The sequence below is a fragment of the Salvelinus alpinus genome, chromosome 20 (genome assembly GCF_045679555.1).
Source record: "Salvelinus alpinus chromosome 20, SLU_Salpinus.1, whole genome shotgun sequence".
In the NCBI taxonomy this organism is placed as follows: domain Eukaryota; kingdom Metazoa; phylum Chordata; class Actinopteri; order Salmoniformes; family Salmonidae; genus Salvelinus; species Salvelinus alpinus.
The window spans coordinates 17,773,837-17,800,246 of NC_092105.1; the positions used below are offsets into that span (position 1 = coordinate 17,773,837).

At 42.9% G+C, this 26,410-nt stretch overlaps 1 protein-coding gene and 1 long non-coding RNA gene across 2 annotated transcripts; both read right to left on the reverse strand.

The window, feature by feature from the left end:
- Positions 1–9,112: 9,112 nt before the first annotated feature.
- Positions 9,113–17,484, reverse strand: LOC139546394 (uncharacterized). Its single transcript, XR_011669217.1, has 3 exons — positions 17,251–17,484; positions 16,992–17,081; positions 9,113–9,996 (listed from the first exon to the last, which is right to left on the reverse strand). It is a non-coding gene; the product is annotated as an uncharacterized lncRNA (long non-coding RNA).
- Positions 17,485–17,788: 304 nt separating this feature from the next.
- On the reverse strand, positions 17,789–24,210 carry LOC139546395 (renin receptor-like). The gene is made up of 9 exons (XM_071354736.1): positions 24,030–24,210; positions 21,197–21,327; positions 20,539–20,667; positions 20,321–20,416; positions 19,914–20,051; positions 19,758–19,811; positions 19,515–19,664; positions 19,193–19,312; positions 17,789–18,825 (listed from the first exon to the last, which is right to left on the reverse strand). The coding sequence occupies exons 1-9, from the start codon at positions 24,103–24,105 to the stop codon at positions 18,631–18,633; spliced, it is 1,089 nt and encodes a 362-aa protein (XP_071210837.1). The 5' UTR covers positions 24,106–24,210; the 3' UTR covers positions 17,789–18,630.
- Between the last annotated feature and the right edge of the window lie 2,200 nt (positions 24,211–26,410).

Below are 26,410 nucleotides of genomic sequence, written 5' to 3' on the forward strand. Positions count from 1 at the left end.
ACTGAGATCAAATGATTAATCGATTACAAAATTATCAGAATGTCGGCCAAAATCTATCTTGCTCCACTGCCGGCCACTGTGCTTCCTCTCACCACCATATTTGGTAGTAAGTGGAAACGCCAAACAAATATCTGTCTCATTGTTCTATCTGTGTTTAAACTCCGCCATAAGGCTGAAGAGATGTCTAGAGCCTCGTATGTGTTCTTTTGTCTTGACAGTCCCAAATCTATTCACTCCCAATTAGATAAGACACTGTTTAACTTTATATGGAAAAATAAACCTCACAATGTGAAAAAATATGTTCTTAAAAAAAGTGTGGGCAGTCCTAATGTGTTGGACTTCACTACTTTTAATCAAGTCTTAAAGATTTAATGGATAAAGTGTTACTTTAAGGACTCAAACAGCTTTTGGTTTACAGTACCAAATCTTAATTTCAATGAATTTGGTGGCTCAAGTTTCCTTTTGCAATGTCCAGCAGGTGAAATATTTCCTGTTAAACTGGCTGATCAGATGAGATTTGGATCACCCTGTGCTGAAAAGTGGGGAGATTGCAGTGAGAGATGGAGAAGGCAGAGATGTCAGCCCAGGCATTTGTGAAGGTGCACAGCTCAAATAATCTGACAGAAGAGGGACAACGTGGGAGAGAGAGGGTCAGAGGAGAACCATCTCTCTCCTGGATCAGAGAGAGATGGTGGGGAATGCATTGAATGCCCCTTTTACATTGGCTGAGATGAAGAGAGCATTAGCTAAAGCTGGGGTAAAATCTCCTGGGAAAGATGCGATGTGTTACATCATGATGGCTCATCTCAGTGACACTGCAATGGGGAAAGTATTGGGCTTTTACAATTTGGTGTGGCAGGAAGGGAAACTGCCTGGAAGTTGGAAGCAGGCGGTAGTGGTGCCGATACGTAAACCAGGGAAAGACCCTACTAGTCCTTCAAGCTATAGGCCGATAGCGTTGACATCTCACATATGTAAACTTATGGAAAGGATGATTATGGAAAGGCTGACTTACTTTCTGGAGAGTAGAGGACTAATGTCACCAGATCAAAGTGGGTTCAGGAAAGGCAGGGGAACGATGGATCCTGCACTGTGCCTTGAGTCAGTCATACAGAAGGCACAGGCAAATAAGGAGCTGGTGGTAGCCGTTTTCTTTGATGTAGAGAAGGCTTATGATGTGATGTGGAAGGAAGGCCTACTTATCAAGCTGGATAACATGGGGGTTGGAGGAAGGGTTTTTAACTGGATAAAGGATTTTCTTTTTGGGCGATCAATACAAGTGAGGGTGGGGAGCTCTATGTCAGAAAGCTATGAGGTAGATAATGGTACCCCCCAGGGAAGTGTCATTAGTCCTTTTTTGTTCTCCATTATGATTGATGATGTATTCTCCCAGGTGAGACCTGATATTTGGAGATCATTGTTTGCGGATGATGGGGATCTGTGGAAGAGAGCGAGAAATATTACCCATACAGCTAGAAGAGTTCAAGAAGCGATTAGTGAAGTAGAGCAGTGGTCCCTCAGGTGGGGCTTCAAGTTTTCAGTTGAAGAAGGAAGGTTGGGGAGGAAATATACTTGAAGTTGTATGGAAGGAATCTGGAGAGGGTGAGAGGGTTTAGGTTCTTGGGGTTCTGGTTTGACACTCAAATTACATGGGCAGAGCATATTAAAATGTAATGGCAAAATGTAGATTTCCGCCTAAATAGACATAACCAAAAGTAACTACTATTCATGTGTAATTACATGATTCTGACATGAAAAAACGTGGTATATTTGGAAAGAAGACATCTGGGAGATTATGAGGAAATGATCAGAAGATAGATAGGAGTTACAAAGTTCAGAATACACCAAATAACCGTTTTTTAAATTTTGAAGTCATCTTTCATTGACAAGCTATAAGTGAATTATTGATGACTAGAGCTGGAAACACAGATGGCTTCCACAACATGTGAACAATATCAGAAAAGAAAGGGGATTTATAGACCTAACAACTAGAAATGGGCAGATGTTTTAGTAAGTAGTGTCAGGTGTGGTCACGGGACGTTTCCAAGTGTCCCTAACCTCTCCAAAGTGGCATATGTCTGTAAATTAGATAATTCCAGTGCTATTACATATTTGCAATCCCCAAATGGTATTTGTTCAGTATAAAAACACAATTTCTACCATATCAACCTCACTCAAACATTGTGCTGGTGTTATGGGATATCCAGGGTACATTCAAGTGTCCTTTCAACCTCTCCAACATGTCCGGATATGGTAATTCCACTGTTTTTGCACACTGGGGGTGCCTAAAAGTTATTTTTCACTATAAAACTATAAAACCAATTTCTACAATACCAATCTCTCTCAAACATTGAGGTGTCTCCAAAGTGCCTCAACATTTAGCCTAGGCATATCCAATATATTGGTGGCACATACAAATGAACTGTTTATAAAAGCAACAGATATAAATAAAAATATACAGTGGGGAGAACAAGTATTTGATACACTGCCGATTTTGCAGGTTTTCCTACTTACAAAGCATGTAGAGGTCTGTAATTTCTATCATGGGTACACTTCAACTATGAGAGACGGAATCTAAAACAAAAATCCAGAAAATCACATTGTATGATTTTTAAGTAATTAATTTGCATTTTATTGCATGACATAAGTATTTGATACATCAGAAAAGCAGATCTTAATATTTGGTACAGAAACCTTTGTTTGCAATTACAGAGATCATACGTTTCCTGTAGTTCTTGACCAGGTTTGCACACACTGCAGCAGGGATTTTGGCCCACTCCTCCATACAGATCTTCTCCAGATCCTTCAGGTTTCGGGGCTGTCGCGGGGCTATACGGACTTTCAGCTCCCTCCAAAGATTTTCTATTGGGTTCAGGTCTGGAGACTGGCTAGGCCACTCCAGGACCTTGAGATACTTCTTACGGAGCCACTCCTTAGTTGCCCTGGCTGTGTGTTTCGGGTCGTTGTCATGCTGGAAGACCCAGCCACGACCCATCATCAATGCTCTTACTGAGGGAAGGAGGTTGTTGGCTAAGATCTCGCAATACATGGCCCCATCCATCCTCCCCTCAATACGGTGCAGTCGTCCTGTCCCCTTTGCAGAAAAGCATCCCCAAAGAATGATGTTTCCACCTCCATGCTTCACGGTTGGGATGGTGTTCTTGGGGTTGTACTCATCCTTCTTCTTCCTCCAAACACGGCGAGTGGAGTTTAGACCAAAAAGCTCTATTTTTGAATCATCAGACCACATGACCTTCTCCCATTCCTCCTCTGGATCATCCAGATGGTCATTGGCAAACTTCAGACGGGCCTGGACATGCGCCTGCTTGAGCAGGGGGACCTTGTGTGCGCTGCAGGATTTTAATCCATGACGGCGTAGTGTGTTACTAATGGTTTTCTTTGAGACTGTGGTCCCAGCTCTCTTCAGGTCATTGACCAGGTCCTGCCGTGTAGTTCTGGGCTGATCCCTCATCTTCCTCATGATCATTGATGCCCCACGAGGTGAGATCTTGCATGGAGCCCCAGACCGAGGGTGATTGACCATCATCTTGAACTTCTTTTATTTTCTTCTATTTTCTAATAATTGCGCCAACAGTTGTTGCCTTCTCACCAAGCTGCTTGCCTATTGTCCTGTAGCCCATCCCAGCCTTGTGCAGGTCTACAATTTTATCCCTGAGATAATTCCGTCTCTCACAGTTGAAGTGTACCTATGATAAAAATTACAGACCTCTACATGCTTTGTAAGTAGGAAAACCTGCAAAATCGGCAGTGTATCAAATACTTGTTCTCCCCACTGTATATAAAAGTGTCTTGTCAAACACAAACTTGGTTACACATGTATCCTTTAATAAAAAGGTGCAAAAATTGAAAAAAAGCGGAATTATTTACAAATGGCATTCGTATTGGTTTTACATCACAGGTGTAGATGATTAGATTTCACTTTCACCATAGCTTGTGCATGGTGTGATAGTCTTTGAAACAGTCCCTCTCTGCCAGAAAACAAAAAGCAAACTGGCATTTCAGACAGAAAATCTGGCATTTCACCCTTTTCCCCCCTGTGTTTTATGCAATGCTTGCAGTTGTTCCTTTTGTCTTTTGTCATATGTGTTGGATAGTGGCGCTTTGGGCCCCTAATTCAGCAATTTCCAACACCAGCTGCTCTCTGAAGGCCAACTGGGAGAGAGGGGTTTGACCTTTTGCTTTGACCATCCGCTTGTGGAGAATGTAAGCATTTACTGTAGCAATGTCCACAAAGTGGAAAGTCTTATACCACTTCGTGGTCTTGTGGAGGACCTGGTAGTAGCCTATTAGAGCATCAGATAGGTCGACACCCTCCATGCTGGCATTGTAGTCCTTCACAGAAACAGGAATATGGACATTCTTCCTCACCCATGCCCCATTGGCACTTTTCACCCTCCTTGAGACATTGGTAGTTATTGAATGCCTCATGCTGTGTGGTGAGCATGGTTACCCCTCTAGTGTCCTTCCATTTCACAAACAGCAGCTTGTCAGTCCTGATCCAACGTATGGTCCCCTCTCTGCTGTCTTTGTCATGTCATTTACCTTGGTCTTGGGGAAACTGATTCTGTTAGGACGAATGGTGCCACAAGCCCCTATTTGTTTTCAAGAGGTCTATGAAAAGCATGGGACTAGTACAAACATTGCCCACTGCCAAGTAAGGGGAAGTCCATCAGCTGCATGACAGTCATAACCAAGGCCCTTCCCAGTGGGTGTGATCGCCTTGCCTTCATAGATGTAGGCAGAGGCTGAATCGGCACAAAGAGCTTGTAGACACGTTTGGTCGGCTTATTTTTCATATATTGCTTCATCTATAGATAGATTTTGAGCAGGAAGTAGGTTTTGCATGCCTCCAACATGTCATGATAAAGGGGCTTGACTCTTACAAGACGATCATACCCTGCAGTCCCCTTCTTCTGGTCATTCTCCAGATCCTTTTGTGGGTCACTCATGTGAAGAGTATGGTTGATGGCCAAGAATCGGTTTTCACTCATGATGGAGGTGGGGACCTCGAACCGATAGAGTGGGGACTTGCTCCAGTTGTCAACTAGTCTTGATACCTTTACCAGTATCATGTAAATCTCCAAGGAAATGTAGTTGAGCATGTTTCCAGGACATTGTCCTTCCCCCCTGCTGCTTATTGTCCACATACTTGTTGGTTGCACAGGGCGGGGTTGAGACCCAGGGCCTCCAGCTTGATGATGAGCTTGGAGGGTACTATGGTGTTGAATGCTGAGCTGTAGTCAGTGAACAGCATTCTTACGTAGGTATTATTTTTGTCCAGATGGGTTAGGGCAGTGTGCAGTGTGATGGCGATTGCGTCATCTGTGGACCTGTTGGGCCCGTATGCAAACTGAAGTGGGTCTAGGGTGGCCGGTAAGGTGGATGTGATATGATCCTTGACTAGTCTCTCAAAGCACTTCATGATGACAGAAGTGAGTGCTACGGGAAGGTAGTCATTTAGTTCAGTTACCTTAGCTTTCTGGGCACAGGAACAATGGTGGCCCTCTTGAAGCATGTGGGGACAACAGAATGGGATAGGGAGAGATTGAATATATCCGTAAACACGCCAGCCATGCTCTGAGGACGCTGCTAAGTGTGCCGTCTGGGCCAGCAGCCTTGCGAGGGTTAACAATTTAAAATGTTTTACTCACGTCAGCCACGGAGGTAATGTAATGGGTAATGCATAGGATCTAACGTAATATTTGAAATATGCAATACAATATTTTACCAAAATGTGTGTGGTGGAGGGTTAGCTACTTTATATATTTGTGAGCTAAAAGGAAACTATCTGAGAAAGAAATTGATTTGATTATTACGTATATTTGTCAGGGATAATGCACAACAAAAACATAAGCTAAGTCTCAGATCACTGAGAACATGTGGAGCACCAGATTTAGCCAATAGCTCATTTCCATCTGTAGTCCCAAAAACATCTAGACATAGGTGAACATCTAGACATGGAAACATTATATACAAAACAGAAAAACAGAAATGCACCATACAGTAAAGAAGTATGATAATGAGATCAAGACATTATACAGAAATCAACACATTGTGGTGCAGTAAGCTAAAGCACTGTGGAGGACAGAAGACAACTAAGGTTCACATTTTGAAATCAATCAACATTACATGACGAAAATGGTTCGTTTGTAGATTATGGTGTTATGTATTTTAATTCATAAAAATTAGTCTGCAAAATGTATAAACCTAGCTTACATTTCATATGAAATGTGGGCTATTAGTTGTGTTTGCTTATGAAGTAAGCGGCATTGATTTCAGTATCAGAGAACTGGAAAGCTCTCCCAATGGAATCATGTGAAAAACCAGACATATCCTATGGTCTCTCCAGGAGGAGAAAAACATCTACGTGTGCCTGGCAGATATCTTCACTTAGATGTCGACCCACCACCTCAAACTCAACCTCGACAAGACGGAACTGCTCTTCCTCCCAGGGAAGGCCTGCATGCTCAAAGACCTCCATCACGGTTGACCACTACACAGTGTCACCCTCCCAGAGTCCAAAGAACCTTGGCCTGACCCTGGACAACACCTGGTTGTTCTCTGCAAACATCAAATCTGTGACCCGCTCCTGCAGGTTCATGCTCTACAACATCCGTAGAGTACGACCCTACCTCACAGAGGAAGCGGCGCAGGTCCTAATCCAGGGACTTCTCTTCTCCCGTCTGGACTACTGCTCACTGATGGCTGAGCTCCTCGCTTGTACCATCAAACCCCTGCAACTTATCCAGAACACTGCAGCCCACCAAGTTCTCTCATGTCACCCAGCTCACATCCACTACAAGACCATGTTGCTTACCTACGGAACATCAAGAGGAACTGCCCCTCCCTACCTTCAGGCTATTCTCAAACTGTACACGTCAACCCGAGCACTCCGTTCTGCCACCTCAGGTCTCTTGGCACTTCCACCCCTACGGGAGGGCAGCTCCCGCTCAGCCCACTCCAAACTTTTCTCTGTCCTGGCACCCCAATGGTGGAACCAGCTTCCCCCTGAAGCTAGGACAGGAGAGTCCCTGCCCATCTTCTGAAAACATCTGAAACCCTACCTCTTCAAACAGTTTATTAAACAATTCTCCTCCTCAACCTTTACTTATTTATAACTAAATAAACCAGCACTTGACCTCTGACTCTACCGACGGCTACGTCCTACACAGAGGAGAGCAGCCTCCGTGACACAGAGGAGAGCAGCCTCCGTGACACAGAGGAGAGCAGCCTCCGCGACACAGAGGAGAGCAGCCTCCGCGACACAGAGGAGAGCAGCCTCCGCGACACAGAGGAGAGCAGCCTCCGCGACACAGAGGAGAGCAGCCTCCGCGACACAGAGGAGAGCAGCCTCCGCGACACAGAGGAGAGCAGCCTCCGCGACACAGAGGAGAGCAGCCTCCGCGACACAGAGGAGAGCAGCCTCGGTTGAGTGACTTCTCTTCAAGCCTGACTGGTTAGGGTCATTTAAAAAAACATACAATCCACCTGCAGTGAAGCTGCTCAGCTATCCAAGGCCTCCCCAAAAACCTCCTCCTCCATCCCCCCTCTGAGGAACCATCCCTGCCCAACCCAACAACTACCCTCCTGATGTGCCAACAACCAATAAAAAATACAAATACTGAGAAAAAGAACAAAGGAAAAAACAACAAAACAACAATGTAACAACAAAACACACCAAAGACAATCAAATGAAAACACAAAGGCCAATTGTGTGTGTTTGTGTGCATGTGTGGTACTATTTTTGTGTGTGTGTGCGCGCGTGTGTGAATGTGAGTGCATATGTATGATATGATATGAATTCCAATTTCTTGTGGATAATGTTAGCTAGGTGGCTAATGCTAACGTTAGTTAGGTGGCTAATGTTAGCTAAGCTACGGGTTATAGGTTAACGTTAGGGTTAAGGTTTTGCATTAGGTTAAAGGGTTAGCGGTAAGCTTAGTTAACATGTTAAATAGTAGCACAGTCTCTAAAAAGTAGTTGCAAAGTTGCTAATTAGCTAAAATTGTCTGTGATGAGAAAACGCAAGTTTTGGTTGCTAGATGTTCACTTTATACAACACGACCACCCTCCTTTCGTTTTTTACCTTAAGGTAACCTGTCTTATACACTGAGAATACAAAATATTAAAGATACTGTCACGTGTGCTCCCTCTCCGGCCTCTAGGTCACCAGGTTGCTCGTTATGGCGCACACCTGTCACCATCATTACGCGCACCTACGCATCGTCAGACTCACCAGGACTCCATCACCTCCCTGATTAACTTCCCTATATATGTCACTCCCTTTGGTTCTTTCTCCAGGGTTTATTGTTTCTGTTAAAGTGTTAAGTTTGTGTGCTGTTCCTGCTATGTTTTATGTTTGCATTTATTAAAACACTCACTCCCTGAACTTGCTTCCCGACTCTCAGCGCGCATCGTTACTGATACCTTCCTAATATTGAGTTCCACCCCCCTCCTCCCCTCTTTTGCCCTCAGAACAGCCTCAATTTGTCGGGGCATGGACTCTACAAGGTGTTGAAAGCATTCCACAGGGATGCTGGCCCATGTTGACTCCAATGCTTCCCACAGTTGTGTCAAGTTGGCTGGTGGACTGTTCTTGATAAGCCTGGGAAACTGTTGAGCGTGAAAAACCCAGCAGCATTGCAGTTCTTGACACAAACCAGTGTGCCTGGCACCTACTACCATATCCTGTTCAAAGGCACTTCAATCTTTTATCTTGCCCATTCACCCTCTGAATGGCACACATACACAATCCATGCCTCAATTGTCTCAAGGCTTAAAATCCTTCTTTAACTGGTCTCACCTCCATCTACACTGATTGAAGTGGATTTAACAAGTGACGTCAATAAGGGATCATAGCTTCACCTAGTCAGCCTGTCATGGAAAAACATGTCCTTAATGTTTTCTACACTGTGTATAACCATACAAATTGTAACCAGGCTGTAATTTCATGATGCAGTTATGTAAGAAATGTTTATGATTCATAGCACTTCTTGATCATTTTTAACGTTCATTAGTGAGTATAATACCTAATAGCTCATAATGGATATTCTGGGAAGTTATATGCCTACAACACAATAAAAGACAAGTCGACCAGAAAGTTTTTATTGGGGAAGCTGCAGCAGGGGCATCAGAACCGCTCAGTCCCTGGGTGGAGGGGTTGGTGAGCAGGCCGTCACACGCTGCAGCCACAAGGGTCATCTGGTGTCAGAAGTTAAACAGAGCTCACTGGACCCAATATTGACCTGAGATCAGTGTATATGAAAATGTCCTAACTTCACACAATCTTCACACTGATTTAGTGACTGATGTGAGTGAAAGTTGGAATTACAGCAGGTATCTCAGCTTAGTATTTGGTCCGCTGAGTATGGGCACACTGGACAGAGGCTGGGACAGCAAGGGCATGACAACATAAAAGTTTTTCAGTTGGAGGGCTGTTAAAGAATATCTTCTATAGATCAGTAAATAATCAACTTTTTATTACGATATCGTATTAGGATACTTGGGTTCAGAAACCTACACAACGTAAATTAAATGGAATGACTTGTCATGTCATAATTTGATCTCAAAACTAGTCATCATTATGGTCATAGTGACATTTTGTATGGGAACGCTTTGACTAAGGTCAGTAAATTTACTAGAAAGTAACAATACTAGAAATGTTCTGAGTAAATAAGGTAAGAAATAACACAAACAAATCTAAATACTGCAAAGTTGTCTGGGAGCGAGGACCAGGGCGACTGCGTCTGTCGACATACAGTTCTGTAAATGCATCCTTTTTCAAGACATGCTTAATAATAATTTATTGGTCCCAGCCAGTTATCCAGTGTGACCTTTAACCTCAGGATCCGCACTTCTGCACGGCTGTCTCTGACGACGGCGCCGGGCCGCCGTTAGCGATACCATCATCAGGTTCAGGGGTCATTATGGCCGCCGGTGGATCAGAACCTGATGTCAACTGCTCCTTCTTAAAACCTGAGGGGACAGGAAATAAAGAGAAGTAGTACACACACACACGTTCTATGCAAAGGTTATGCAAAGGCCAAACAAGGTTTAGCAGACCAGCGCCAAGATTTATTTAGTTACCAAAAGATGCAATTAGCCTGCCTAATCGTAGTGACTGATAATGCTTTATAAATCCTAGCCGTACATAGCTGGTTATCAAACAAGAGCTCAAGAAGTATCCAATTGTCAAAACAGTTGCCGTCACGATTGACACAGGGTAAACGTTACAGCCGTCTTTTAAAGACATATGGAGTGACCTTAGAGTGTAATTATAGAAGTTGCTACACAGATCTAACAAATGTTGTCCAACCAGGGTTTAGAGATTAACCTTCTCAGCCTGTGCTTAAAATGTGGAGATGCAATAAGCTAATTGAAATTAGAAGACTTAGCCTGCAAGCCATGGGATAACTCAGTCTCTGATAAGGGAACCCATTACCAGTGACAGCCTGCCCACTGGGCAAAAACTGGTTGAGTCAACATTGTTCCACTTCAATAAAATAATAATAATAATGTGATGACGATGAATCAACGTGAAAAACTGATTGGATTTGCAAAAATGGAATTTAGTATTTTTCACCCAACTTTTAACATAAACCCAATGCCATGGTGAAATGGTTCGTTGATTTCACATTGGTTGACAACAGAAACAGAGGTTTAACCGTCTGTGCTACATATCAGTGTAATGTATTGCCCTATTAAATGTATACATGCAGTAAAGAGGTTAATGAAACGCAGGGCTCTATTCAACGCGGATTGATGAACTACAGATTGCGTGCTAGAGATGTAAAGGTCATTTCTGAGTTATTGAGCTGACATAGGCAGCGAATTGAAAAGAGCCTGCAGACTGTGGGGGAAAACACAAGGACGTGGTTATTGGTGGCCATTCAAAAACAAAATTGGTTCTAACAAAGTGGATATTCATCAAATCCGTCATGATTTATGTGTTCTAACAGGCCCACAATGTGGTTATTAAAATCAAATATGGATATATTTGGCTGTTTATGCTGCATAATGTTGGGTTTTAACTTGAAATATACTTATTCCTGTCACTATATAATAACTTATTGATTATGTTACATGTATGATAAGGCAGGCCAGCTGAAGGGCAATAGTCTCTGATAAGGCAGGCCAGCTGAAGGGCAATAGTCTCTGATAAGGCAGGCCAGCTGAAGGGCAATAGTCTCTGATAAGGCAGGCCAGCTGAAGGGCAATAGTCTCTGATAAGGCAGGCCAGCTGAAGGGCAATAGTCTCTGATAAGGCAGGCCAGCTGAAGGGCAATAGTCTCTGATAAGGCAGGCCAGCTGAAGGGCAATAGTCTCTGATAAGGCAGGCCAGCTGAAGGGCAATAGTCTCTGATAAGGCAGGCCAGCTGAAGGGCAATAGTCTCTGATAAGGCAGGCCAGCTGAAGGGCAATAGTCTCTGATAAGGCAGGCCAGCTGAAGGGCAATAGTCTCTGATAAGGCAGGCCAGCTGCAGAACTAGGGGGGAGCAAGGATGTATTGGCTGTCTAGATATGTAAGGAGTTGACCGCGCCTAGTAGGAGGTTATAAACACATGTGCTTGTGTAATCATAACTAGGGCTGTTACGTTAACCGTATTTCCGCCACACCGGTGATCACGAGTCATGACGGCAGTCAAATTCCACGTGACCGTTTAGTCACAGTAATTAGGTTTCTCCAAGCTCTGATGCTGTTGATGGTCATTAGTAGCCTACCAAACTTGCTAACTGCCGGGTACTCAGCACTCTACTCGCCCTAATCACTCTGACATCAATGCAAATGTAATCAAAAATCTAATCAAACACTTAATGGGAGCCCATGAGCTCATGTTGCACAATATTTCTATAGGCTATGCAATTGCACAAGAAAGAGTGATGACCTCTATTAAAAAGAGGAGGATCCCATCAGCTTTCTATAGGCTAGGCCTACTATATTAATTTCTCAACTTTCCTAATATTAAGCACACTGCTTCTCTTTACAACAGGAGTCTAGACTACCTGGCTGGCATGAAATGAAAATGAACAATGGGAAAAGCATCCTCCATTCGCTATTTAAGTGCATAGATGACATGTATTTTTTCCTGCTGCCGTTTCGATACAGGTGCATGATAATGGTCCATTCTAAATCAAAACAAATTTTACACATATATTATTTAGTAAATGTAAAGACAAGATTAAACCAAGAATAGTGTGATGGGTGACAATATTAGCCTATCACTTGTGAATGATATATTATAACTTGTGAATGATGCCCAGCTTAAGGCAAGAAACAGCGCATGCCTTGTTTTTGAGACTTTTTTGAATCATAGTCACACACTTCATGTTGTCCAGCCCATAGGCCTATATGTTTTGATAAGGTTTTTATCACAACTAAAGTGGGCAAATAACTTTAAATGAAGCACATTAATCCGCTTTACAACGGATGTAGAGCCTACCTGGCATAAAATATCCAGCACGTGAGTTTCAAGTTTGGGGAACATAATGTTCAAATGGACCTTTCTAATAAAAGCATTACCTGTATAATCACATTTGCGGTCACATTTGAGAATGGTGTTTTCCTGCTAATGGAACATTCCCGCTTATAGCCTACTGCCATGAGCGCATTGCTGCGCTGCTAATGTGAAGAAATATCCAAATAGTTTATCAACGTTTTAAGCTAAATGTTCTGATCTGTTGCGTCAGGCTCATTGCTTAAAACAGGTTTTTTTATGCTAGTGGTTGTATTAATTTGGGATCTATCGTGTCCCACACCTGTCCCAGACTATGTTTGGAATATTTATTTCTCGCACAGAATAGGTCAACTTTTGTACTACGGGGGATAGTAGATTGACATAGGCTGGTGCTTTTGCTGTGCGTTAGGCCTACTCATCTTGTTGGCTGTCGAAATGTAAATGTGGACAGTTCTTCCAATATCTTCAATATGCACCTCGGAATTGGATAAGGAAGCGCGCAGTTGCGTCCACAATGTGTCGGTCTTGTAGCCTGTGAGAAAGACCAGATCACATGACAAAGAGTCATGTGAGTGAGAGGTGCTTCAGCACGCAGCCGGGAGGAGGGAATGATAACTATTATATTCAGCCCAAGGGTCCAACGGCCCTTGGGAATGGATGTTTTTAGGGGGCATTACGGCCACACAAAGGGGATGTAGCCGGGAAATTGCTTGTCAAATTGTGAATGAGAGACTGATGAAGTGTGTGAAGCCGGCACAAAAATAATAATAACGTATTACATCTTTCATTGTAAATACAATAAATGTGTAAATACAATAATTTAAAATATATATATTTAACTCGCTCCAAAATAACTTCAGAGTCACACTCATAAAAAAGTGTATAATAGTTTCCCCTTCTTTATCACAGAAAAGGCAGATGTCGAAATTCATGGATTTAGAGGACAACAAGTTACTGCAAGGGTATACTTTGTGCAAGATTTTAAAGTGAATTTCTTTTACTTTATTTGATATACAAAATGTGTGAGGGAGCAATCAAGCTTTCTTCCATTCAATTTCAGTAACATATGCATTCCAGAAGAATTTCCCTCAAGGAGAGATCTTGTTCTTGGAGTTAAATATCTTAAGAATGTATTATTACATTTGTTGTCCAGCAGGGGGAAACCTTCTAACAGAAGTTGTGCATCTATCTTGACATGTTCTCCAAAACACAAATGACATTTAATTAATTAAGTCCTGAAGGTATTGCTTTGCACATAGAATCAAATGATTTATAATGTATTGGGAAGTTCTATTTTTCTAAGAACTTTCTATAAGAGAGTATATTTCCTTCTTTAACAAATAAATCAATTAATTCTTATTTCTATGGTTGTAAGGTAGTTAGCCATATGGCATTGTTCGGTAATGCCAGTATACTTAACAATAGTAATGTTAGGTGGCGCCATTGTTCTAACTATGCCATAGAGGTAGTTAGCTCTGTGGCATTGTTTTGTAATTCCAGTGTTCTTAAAGCTGCAATATTCAACTTTTTGGGTGACCAAATTCACATATAAATGTGAGTTATAGATCTGTCATTCACACAGTAGTAATTCAATATTAAACTGATTATGGCAGTAGGCAGATTATGCAATAGTCATGTAAACACCTTACTCTATCTTAAAATCGAAGAAGACATACAGATGAAGTCGGAAGTTTAAATAAATGAGTTTTAATGACTCCAACCTAAGTGTTTCAACCACTCAACAAATTTCTTGTTAACAAACTATAGTTTTGGCAAGTCGGTTACGATATCTACTTTGTGCATGACACAAGTAATTTTTCCAACAATTGTTTACAGACAGTTGACTGTGCCTTTAAACAGCTTGGAAAATTACAGAAAATTATGTCATGGCTTTAGAAGATTCTGATAGGCTAATTGACATAATTTGAGTCAATTGGAGGTGTACCTGTGGACGTATTTCAAGGCCTACCTTCAAACTCAGTGCCTTTTTGCTTGACATCATGGGAAAATCAAAAGAAATCAGCCAAGACCTCAGAAAAAATATTGTAGACCTGAACAAGTCTGGAAAATGTTTCCAAGGATGAACCAAACGCCTGAAGGTACCACGTTCATCTGTACGAACAATAGTATGCAAGTATAAACACCATGGGACCACGCAGCCATCATTCCTGCTCAAGGAGACGCCTTCTGTCTCCTAGAGATGAACATACTTTGGTGCGAAAAGTGCAAATCAATCCCAGAACAACAGCAAAGGACCTTGTGAAGATACTGGAGGAAACATGTACAAAAGTATCTATATCCACAGTAAAACGAGTCCTATATCGACATAACCTGAAAGGCCCTTCAGCAAGGAAGAAGCCACTGCTCCAAAACCGTCATAAAAAAGCCAGACTACGGTTTGCAACTGCACATGGGGACAAAGATTGTACTTTTTGGAGAAATGTCCTCTGGTCTGATGAAACCAAAATAGAATTGTTTGGTCACAATGACCATCGTTGTGTTTGGAGGAAAAAGGGGGAGGCTTGCAAGCCGAAGAACACCATCCCAACCGTGAAGAACGGGGTGGCCGCATCATGTTGTGGGGGTGCTTTGCTGCAGGAGGGACTGGTGCACTTCACAAAATAGATGGCATCATGAGGGATGAAAATTCTATGGATATATTGAAGCAACATCTCAAGACATCAGTCAGGAACTTAAAGCTTGGTCGCAAATGGGTCTTCCAAATGGACAATGACCCCAAGCTTACTTCCAAAGTTGTGGCAAAATGGCTTAAGGACAACAAAGTCAAGGTATTGGAGTGGCCATCACAAAGCCCTGACCTCAATCCTATAGAAAATTTGTGGGCTGAACTGAAAAAGCGTGTGCGAGCAAGGAGGCCTACAAACCTGACTCAGTTACACCAGCTCTGTCAGGAGGAATGGGCCAAAATTCACCCAACTTCTTGTGGGAAGCTTATGGAAGGCTACCTGAAAACACTTGACCCAAGTTAAACAAATTAAAGGCAATGCTACCAAATACTAATTGAGTGTATGTAAACTTCTGACCCACTGAGAATGTGATGAAAGAAATAAAAGCTGAAATAAATCATTTTCTCTACTATTATTCTGACATTTCACATTCTTAAAATATAGTGGTGATCCTAACTGACTTAAGACAGGGAATTTTTACTAGGATTAAATGTCAGGAATTGTGAAAAACTGAGTTTAAATGTATTTTGCTAAGGTGTATGTAAACTTCTGACTTCAACTGTACACCTGGTTTTCTGAACAATCTAAACACCTTAAATCGGCGCTCCGAACTCAGAATCAAATATGCTTCCCAAAAATAGCATGGTCACTGTGGTAGAATAGTAGTTTATTTTGACTGGCGATTTTCTGCATTCATCAGGGTGCCACCAGATTTCAGATGTGTCCATGTAAACAGGTTAATTTGGGGAAATCATTATTTTTTGCAAAGCATGTAAACTTTAATCGAACTATGATATTAATCTGACTAGCCACAATAACCAGATGGTGTGCATGTAACCGTAGTCATTGAAAGCAAGTATAAGGGGTAGATCTGTATTAAATGTGTCACTCAGTCTGACACGGAGTTTATAATAAACACGTTTCCTAATTCAGAGTGATATGACATATATGAAATTATATGACATATATAAAGTGATATGACCCATAAAAGAATCCATGCGTTATTTGTATACTTCCTGTTCTTAAGTTTTGTTTTTGCATCTTCCTTTCGGTTTTGTACACCAGCTGAAAATACATATTATTGGTTATGGAAAATACATTTCACGGTGGTTTAGAATGGTATAATGATTCTCTAAACTATAATTTTTGTTTTATCACAAACTGAATTTAGGCGAACAATTAGAATTTTAGCAACCAGGAAAAGGTGGAGCGATTTTTAGACAGCGCATCTTTGGGTGCGTTCGTAAATTCACTCTAGCCATCTACTCCGATTGTAGAGCACTCATCTGTGTGCCAGAGCGCAAAATAACTAATGAATTTACGAACACGCAACACCCATTGAATATGACCGGTGTCAAACGTAGGCAAAAAAAAGTTTGAAAATTGTTGCAAGCAGCACAGCTAGTCACTAACACTTTGGATAACATAACAGCCTAACCAGCTCTGTCATGGTGAGTGAAATGGTCAGTGAGGTGTTCTGACATTTGTGTCCGGAAGTAGCTGACAAGCTAGCCAACTTTAGCAAGTTAACGTGGGTGCTTGACTGCCGTTGCCAGGTCAGAATGCTCGGATGAACCCTTCTCGACCAGCGCGTTCAGTGAGCGCTCTGAACGCTCGGAGAATGAAACGCTCTGAATTTACCAACTGACAATCTAACAACGCTCTGAATTTACGAACAACCCAAAGTGCACTCTGACACACTGGAGGCAATTTACGAACGCACCCTTTACTACGGCATTGTTAGGTAACGCAGGTGTTCTTACGTGGCATTGTAAATAAGTTGGTAACAATCAGCATTGTTGCATATCTATGGCATTACTGTTCTTACCAATAACACCACATGGTGTGAAGATGGGCTTCTCCTCTTGCTCTCCCTCAGCAATGTGGGCCCGAATCTTCCTCACCGTCCAGATGCTGGCTGAAAGATGGAGAGAATGAGACAGATAATATATCCCTGCAGGTTATTAGCAAAACATTATTGAAATGACAGCTCACAAGATATCATTGGCATAGCTGTGTATAGCCTAAGTAACATTACTTCATATATGTTACTTTGTAACAACTAGAATGAAGAGATCGGCCCGCACCTTTGATCAGCAGTCAGACCATGGCGCGAGAGTCTGTTCTTCTTTCTCCTCAGAAAAGGGATGTTTTTGTCGCCAGATAGAGGAATGTTTTGCTGCTTGATCGATGTCTTTTAGTAGTATAGTCGATCTGCTGTTACCAAACCAGTTACACAAAAGCACACCCAGTTACGTATTGCGGATAACCTTAGAGGTGGAGTTTCAGGAACTCGTCTCTCTATTGGAGCAGATAGCTACACGGCTTCACTGATTGGCTACTTCTATATAGCGCAATAGTTACGACTGACCTAGTCTCGTGATCTGCTTATGTATTGGATAAGTGAATTGAGGAGTATTTTTGGTGGTGGTAAACATGTCATATCACTCTGAATTAGAAAACGTGTTTATTATAAACTCGGTGTCAGACTGAGTGACACATTTACTAAAACTAACTGTGGGACAATTTGTCCAAGGTCATTTGTGCCAATGTATCACTGGTTTCTGTAGACTATAGTGGTTTAATAAACATGTTAATTCAATTTGCTGATTGAAGTACACAAACTTATGATTTTAAATCATTTATTGCCCATATTGTACATAATATTTCCATTTCATATCGTCACACAACTGCAAAATTCATGCAACATGCCAGTGAATATTACAGACCTTCTCACCATACCAATACAGCAGTTTATTCAAGATATTTGCATTTCTAACTTCAATATATACACATTTCACTTTAACTTAAGTTTCATATGTCAAAAAATACAATCATTTACATCACACACACCATATAATTCTCAGTCTTTCAGGGCATTACAATAATATTTTTTTCTTTTTACAAAAATGTAAAACAGGACATTTTCAATCACCAAGGAAGTAGGACAACTACTGTTGACACTCAAAATAAATGTGAAGTGTGGTATAGAAGGTACAGGACTAGGCTTCAGACACAGCTCTACAGTGTTACAATTCTATATAGTCAACCTTTGCAGTACTTTCTCAAAAGGAGCTAACCAGTGACATTATAGTGAACTGCAACTCACATACATGTCATACATATTGGATTAAACTATTACCTCCACCTGAACAACTGCTATTCTGATTTCTACTCCTCAGTCCACAATCAACCCCTATCACCTTGTGTATATCTGAGAGTTTGGATAGGTATACACTATTTGGTTTATACTTAGTTCGACCATGGCTTGTATACCAAGCTGGGTGGAATTATTTTCACCATATTGCTTATACCTATCCAACTCTCTCAGATCTAAACAAGTACCTAGAGAGTAGGGGCTAAGACTCCAAGGCTCCACATCTTTATTTTTCACACAAAACAAGAAAAACAATAAACTTCCACTAGGAGAGGGCTAATTGGAGGGCTGGAGTGTTGCTGGGCAGACTTCAGTCCAACCTGATCTTCTGATTGGTCATCCTGTAGATGATGCTGTCATATCCTGGGTCCATGTTCCACAGATTGTATGAGATGACAATGACAGCCAAGGCAAGGATGATCATCAGCCATAGCACGATGTTGAAGATCACTGCATAATTAAAGTTATATTTATAGGCCAGGTTATAGGGACTGCCAGGGTTACTCTGTGGGATGAGGAGGGAAAGGAGGAAAGAGAGGATTTCAGTAGTTGCAAATCTCATCTATGAAGTATAGAATTCCAGACACATCTAAAAATGCTCATGGTTTGATACATAAATATATACAGCAGAGGAGGCTGTTGGGAGGAGCTATAGGAGGACGAGTTCATTGTAATGGCTGGAATGGAATAATTAGAACGCTATCAAAAACATAGAATACACATTTGACTCATTTCCATTTATTCCATTCCAGCCATTACAATGAGACATCCTCCTATAGCTCCTCCCACCAGCCTCCACTGATACAGAGATAAGTAAATAAAACATAAAAACAGAAGATTGGGGCAGATGAAGCTAATATAAACAAACATACAATCTGTTTGGACTCCAGGATGGAGCGGGACTTCCTGGTCAATGGTGCCTCAAAGCTCTTCACCGTGACAACCTCGACCACCGCACTGTCACCATAGAGACCAAACATGTCCTCACCAAACTACAGCACAGGAGAGAGAGAGCAAAAGAGAGCGAGAGATGACAAACAGGTGGTCACGTATATCGATAAAAACCCAGACACACTACTCGTGCCACTGCCACTAACCATTTTATTTGATATATAGATGCCCCCAGGAAGACCCCCCCCCCGCAAACTCTGCCACCGCTGCTGAAAGAAATCCTATGGGAAATACTGTGCTTACCTTCTGTAGGACGTTGGCCAGGATGGCGGTGGCGTCTCGATACTGAGGGGAGTCCTGTCCGTAGCGACGGCCCAGCTCCTCCAGGCCAGACAGCTCCAGGGAGTACAGGTCAGGGGAGTGGTCCTGGGCCAGGTGCCGGTGTCTCCGCAGCTACATGAGGGTGAGGGGGTTAGCCACAACAGACGACCAGCGTTGAAATTATCCAATTCCCCTATGCCCAACAAACAACATATTCAGTCTTACCAGGGCAGTGATGTCATGCAGAACCTGGACCTCAGACAGGAAGAGCAGATCAGCCTATAAGAAGAGAGGAAGAAGGTCAGAGTTCAGAGATCAACCAACCCTTATTCACTTTAACTGAGGGACGCAGATAGAACCAGCAGTAGTTATGCATGTTACCTCAGCGTTGCGGTTGAGGGAGTTAAGTGGCAGGGAGGCCAGCACGGAGCCATCCTGGGAGAGACGAGAACGGATCTGCTGCAGGGTCACAGGCAGGTCCTCAAACACCGCGTTGGCCTTCCCCAGCATGTACAGCCTCTGTAGACACACGTAGACACACACACAATAATGGATGATGGATGGCTGACGTTTTACGGGCTCCTAACCAACAATGCAGTTGGTTAGGAGCCCGTAAAACGTCAGCCATCCATGGCTTGTAAGTCAGCATTTCACAGTAAGGTCTACTACACCTGTTGTATTCGGCGCACGTGACAAATACATTTTTATTTGATAACATTACTATCCCCCTGCACATACAAACCCTCTGTATAAAGAAACCTTTACACATATGCTGGTCAATACAATACCTCCTCACTAGGGGCCAGCTGGAGGACCACAGGAGTGTCCTCAGCAAAGAGAGAATGAACCGTCTCAGCCACACTGTCTAGGGTGAAGGGTACCGGCTGGAGGAGAGAGGGAACAAGGGAAGAGTTATGAATAACAGCCTTGGTGAAGAATCTCATTCAAATTAGAACATTGCTGCTGCTCAACCATCACCCCTGATGGGGAGCCTGGCCTCACTCACGTTCTCCAAGGGGTAGAAGGCCACATTCTGTGGCAGGGCCAGGCTGTCCACCCCCCTCACCACCACCAGCACGTTGGCCCTGGGACGCTGGAACAACTGACCTGCCCGGAGGCCAGGCCAGGAGAGATCCTACAAACACAGATGTTAGAGTATCATGTAAAATACCAGAGGCTTGCGCACCTGTTCAAACATAGGATATGCGCCTGTGTGGGTCTTCACGGGTCCAAGTGGACCCGATATACCTGAAACCCAACCCCAAAATTCTAACTTGTCCCTCGGGTCCGGGTCAGGTCCTGTTTGATTGTCATCGGGTCAATGTAACTACATCTGATAGACCAGAGTGGACCTGCATAGCCTATAGCATATTTATTTTATGCGAATAAGGTTAATTTATTGACTTATAGAAGGCCTGGTCAATATAATATAAAGACCTATTTGTTAAGCAGAAGAGCAACTTGGCTGATAAACATGATGTTGGGGACCAATCGGGTGTGGTCGATACTGTTAGGGTATGGGTTAGGTCTAGGTCAAGTTGTCCTCCGGTCTGATTGTTCTAGGGTCTGTTTGAGTCTCCATTGTATTTTTTTCAATGATCGGGTCAGGTCTGATTGTCCTCAGGTCCTGGTCCAAATTGTTGGACCCTAAAGTGTGTGTGTACCTCCTGGACAGAGAAACCCATAGTCAGAGCCACCATATCTGGAATCTTCTCCCCAGAGATTGGCCAGTCTCCCTTTTGGAAGGACACGTACCCAGGGGCCTGCAATATGGTGAGGCTGTCCCCCTGAACGCCTGAGGGAAAACAGAAGGAATTGGTTTGGTTCAAATAATATTGTCTATAAACAACTTCTAGTTATCAAAGCTAGCTACTGTTTGGAGTTCAATACGGTGTAGGTGGAGGGAACACCAGGGCCACATACCTAGGTCTACATCATATGACTTTGGAGGTTCATCTAGATGGGTTCTGACATTAATCCATGCTTTTGTTACTTCTAGGTTAGACTACTGCAATGCTCTACTTTCCGGCTACCCGGATAAAGCACTAAATAAACTTCAGTTAGTGCTAAATACGGCTGCTAGAATCCTGACTAGAACCAAAAAAATTGATCATATTATTCCAGTGCTAGCCTCCCTACACTGGCTTCCTGTTAAGGCAAGGGCTGATTTCAAGGTTTTACTGCTAACCTACAAAGCATTACATGGGATTGCTCCTACCTATCTTTCCGATTTGGTCCTGCCGTACATACCTACACGTACGCTACGGGCACAAGACGCAGGCCTCCTAATTGTCCCTAGAATTTCTACGCAAACAGCTGGAGGCAGGGCTTTCTCCTATAGAGCTCCATTTTATGGAATGGTCTGCCTACCCATGTGAGAGACGCAGACTCGGTCTCAACCTTTAAGTCTTTACTGAAGACTCATCTCTTCAGTGGGTCATATGATTGAGTGTAGTCTGGCCCAGGAGTGTGAAGGTGAACGGAAAGGCTCTGGAGCAACGAACCGCCCTTGCTGTCTCTGCCTGGCCGGTTCCCCTCTCTCCACTGGGATTCTCTGCCTCTAACCCTATTACAGGGGCTGAGTCACTGGCTTACTGGTGCACTTTCATGCCGTCCCTAGGAGGGGTGCGTCACTTGAGTGGGTTGAGTCACTGACGTGATCTTCCTGTCTGGGTTGGCGCCCCCCTTGGTTTGTGCCGTGGCGGAGATCTTTGTGGGCTATACTCGGCCTTGTCTCAGGATGGTAAGTTGGTGTTTGAAGATATCCCTCTAGTGGTGTGGGGGCTGTGCTTTGGCAAAATGGGTGGGGTTATATCCTTCCTGTTTGGCCCTGTCCGGGGGTATCGGATTGGGCCACAGTGTCTCCTGACCCCTCCTGTCTCAGCCTCCAGTATTTATGCTGCAGTAATTTATGTGTCGGGGGGCTAGGGTCAGTTTGTTATATCTGGAGTATTTCTCCTGTCTTATCCGGTGTCCTGTGTGAATTTAAGTATGCTCTCTCTAATTCTCTCTTTCTTTCTCTCTCTCGGAGGACCTGAGCCCTAGGACCATGCCTCAGGACTACCTGGCATGATGACTCCTTGCTGTCCCCAGTCCACCTGGCCGTGCTGCTGCTCCAGTTTCAACTGTTCTGCCTGCGGCTATGGAACACTGACCTGTTCACCGGACGTGCTACCTGACCCAGACCTGCTGTTTTCAACTCTCTAGAGACAGCGGGAGCGGTAGAGATACTCTTAATGATCGGCTATGAAAAGCCAACTGACATTTACTCCTGAGGTGCTGACTTGCTGCACCCTCGACAACTACTGTGATTATTATTATTTGACCATGCTGGTCATTTATGAACATTTGAACATCTTGGCCATGTTCTGTTATAATCTCCACCCGGCACAGCCAGAAGAGGACTGGCCACCCCTCATAGCCTGGTTCCTCTCTAGGTTTCTTCCTAGGTTTGGCCTTTCTACAGAGTTTTTCCTAGCCACCGTGCTTCTACACCTGCATTGCTTGCTGTTTGGGGTTTTAGGCTAGATTACAGCATTTTGAGATATCAACTGATGTAAGAAGGGCTATATAAATAAATTTGATTTGGTGTTGCCATTTGCTCCCACTTGACTGTTAATTACAAACTGTGAAAGACACCCATTTCATGATTGGGAATGCCAGGCTACAGTAGCAAGTTCGTTAGCCAGAGTCTCGTGACTGGGAAAGCAGAAGGATTTTTGAGGAAGTTAAGCGAATATGGTGTGTATTCATTAGTTGGATGCCAATGCAAAACGTTTTGTCAGTTGCAAACGTTTTGCAATGGTGACTCTAGGAACCAAACGGAAGCAAACAGGACGAAACATGGAGGGACCTACCTGAATTTATCCAATAGAAACTCTCGTTAACGTTCAAAACGTCTTCCGTTTGGAGTAAACGATTTGCAATACACCAAACGTTTAGCAACGGAATCCGACTAATGAATGCTGTATGTCACATGATACAGCTGGCTAGCTGAGTCGCTCCCCTGTGAGTCTGGTTAGCAAGACAGCTTACAATGAACCATAGCCATATTGCTAGATACTGTTGTGCATAACAACAAAAGGGGTAAAACTGCGGGAAATGGCGCATCATGTTAGCTCATGTGTGTCGTTCCAGTTCGCTGGTGGTTGCTGCCTGGCGGTCAGGCTGTCAAGTTAGCTTACTAGCAAGCTAGGGAAATTAGGCCAACTAAAAAGCAGTATTTAATCGTTATAACATATTTATAAGGGAAAGACACGGCTTGCCACAAATTGCCAATAATATTTATATCAACACGATTGGAAGTGTTCTTTAAAGTCATTTCTTTAGCGTTAACGTTAGCTAGCTAAAACTGTTAGTGCCTCTTAGGTAACGTTATGTTACCGTTTTCATTCATGCAAAGGACTCGTTAACATTACAGTATCTGCATGAGATCCTTTCCAGAAAACGATCTAGATCAGTAGATAAATAATCAGATATAAGATTTCCATTTTTTACCTGCCGTAAAAGCCGAGCAGAAGATAAACGCTACGCTGAATAAAGTCTCCATCCTTCGGCGATTTTCCAGCAACATAATTCCCCTTGCTCTAACGTAGATCAGATGACTCGCTTGTCACGAATATCTTCTTCGTGTGGCTTTCCGGAAGAATAGACGCTGTGTTGTGTTTTGCTGCCGGTCGCAGGTCAGAGTGCGGATTGCACATTTTGGTCACAAACAACAAGAAAAAGGGGAATGGGAAAGTCTTAAGTTGCACCACCATCTAACCCTGCACCTATACACAACCCACTCATTTCGCCCAAAAAGGTCCTACACCATCTTCCTATAGCCCTTCAGCACTTAAATCTCTCACCCACAAATATTTCCCTGCTGCTGCAACTACCACGTATATCTTCTGTGATTTTCGCACCAACGGCACAGTGCATTTGATCACCATGGCTATAAATGCAAGAAATCAGTGGTCTAATGCACTGCATCTCAGTGCTAGAGGCGTCACTACAGACACCCTGGTTCAAATCCAGGCTGAATCACAACCGGCCGTGATTGGGAGTCCCATAGGATGGCGCACAATTGTACCAGTGTCGTCCGGGTTTGGCTGGTGTAGGCCATCATTGTAAATAAGAATTTGTTCTTAACTGACTTACCTAGTTAAATAAAGATGAAATAAATAAATAAAATACTATACCTCATCCTCTTTGGACCTCTCTTTTCAGGCCTACTCACTGGGGGACTCACAGTCGAATCACTCACCCTTGGGCTATCCTCTAGTCTCTTCATTGCCTCAGCATAGGAACATTTATGCCCAACTCTAACAATCTCAACCTGTCGATCTCTCACCCGTGCATGTTGACACACAGTGCTTTCTCTATCCCAACTGTACACTCCCTCTGACTATGCCCTCCTTCAACTTTCTCACATCTTGGGATCTCCCTTCTACACACTGCTGCAACATTTCCGAATCCTTGGCACCTAAAGCACTGTAGCGGGTTCGGAAACATAGACCCTCATAGAATAGCAAATATAATCTAACCTGACCTTATCAGGTAGAAACTCTGTCAAAGCTCAACAATACAGACGGTATTCTCTGTCTTGCCATTACCACCGGGTCTACGTCTCACCAAACTGCAGTTGTCAGAAACACCAGGAATATTATTTTTCATTTGATCCACCTCGACACTGAACGCTACCCCACTGATCACCCCTTTGAGTGGCGCACTGTTCCGGGGAGCAAAGCACGCCACAGGTTGAACCTGGAGCCGTGTGAAGCACCGCTTCTTCTGGGCAGACGATGTACAAAAAAATCTAATCAATTCCACTTCTCTAAACTTTCACAGATGTAACCATTCCTAGTTTTTCCTTTACCCAGCTTGACAAAACGTATGGGTCGGCCAAAAAGCAGGAATCCACTCTTTCAAAAAATCTTCGGTAGCAAAGAAGACCTAAAAATAAGATTACTTGGTTTGTATTCAGGAGACGAAGGTATGTACTCAGGAGTTGAAGGTCTGAATTTAGCACCATTCTTACACTTTTGCATCATTGTACCTATTGTCACGAAGATGGTAGGAATGCATTATGGGCATGAATTGGTCTTTCAGAAAGCCAGAAACATTGATTGATTTCTGCAAAAAAATATATTGTATGGCTATTGAAATATGTAGTTAATTGTTTCCATCCTTTGACATGTTCAGCTAAGGGAAATCAATACCGGAAGTAGGGACTTTTCAATAAACTGTTGAACAAAACATCATCGTTCATGTCCTCTTCACCTGTAATATTAAGTACATCCACTGGGTGGGGGTATATGATCATACATTAACCAACCAGGGTCCATTTAGGGCTTACTCGGACAACGCAATTAAAAGGATTTGTGAATGTTAAGGGAAAATTGTGCATGTCAATAAATGTTTATTTAATTTTAAGGTCAGCTTCAGGGATGGATTGGTCCTCTGGCAACTCTGGCAAATGCCAGATGGGCTAGACCATTTTTTGTTGGATGGGCTGGTCAGAATTGACACAGAAAAAATATAGATTTTTAATAAAAAATAAAATTATGAAAAAGGTGACCAATGGGCCTGTAAATATTGAATTAGTAAGATGTTTGTGCAATTTCTCTGTTATACTAATCTATAATGAGCCTTTGGCTGATCAGTGGGCAACAGCCGGCCCCCCTATCAAGATTGGCCGGCCTGGTTTTCTGATAGGCTGAGCTGAGGTTACTCAAACTCACATTCAACGTCAAAAGCGACATCAGCAAAGAGACCTGCTCCGACTCTGTCATCAGTTAGATCATGGATTGTAAAAAACAGAAAGTGTGCCTATTAACGTAGAAAGAGCACATTCTACATTGTAACCTCACTCAAAACGTCCTATTTTTGGGCGG

What these genes read in the sequence shown, in the direction of transcription:
- LOC139546395 (XM_071354736.1), bottom strand. Translation starts at nt 24,105, where the DNA reads ATGTTGCTGGAAAATCGCCGAAGGATGGAGACTTTATTCAGCGTAGCG. An exon ending in CCTTCTACCCCTTGGAGAAC is followed by an intron (nt 20,417 to 20,538) that starts GTGAGTGAGGCC and finishes TCTCTCCTCCAG; the next exon opens with CCGGTACCCTTCACCCTAGA. An exon ending in AGCTGGCCCCTAGTGAGGAG is followed by an intron (nt 20,052 to 20,320) that starts GTATTGTATTGA and finishes GTGTGTCTACAG; the next exon opens with AGGCTGTACATGCTGGGGAA.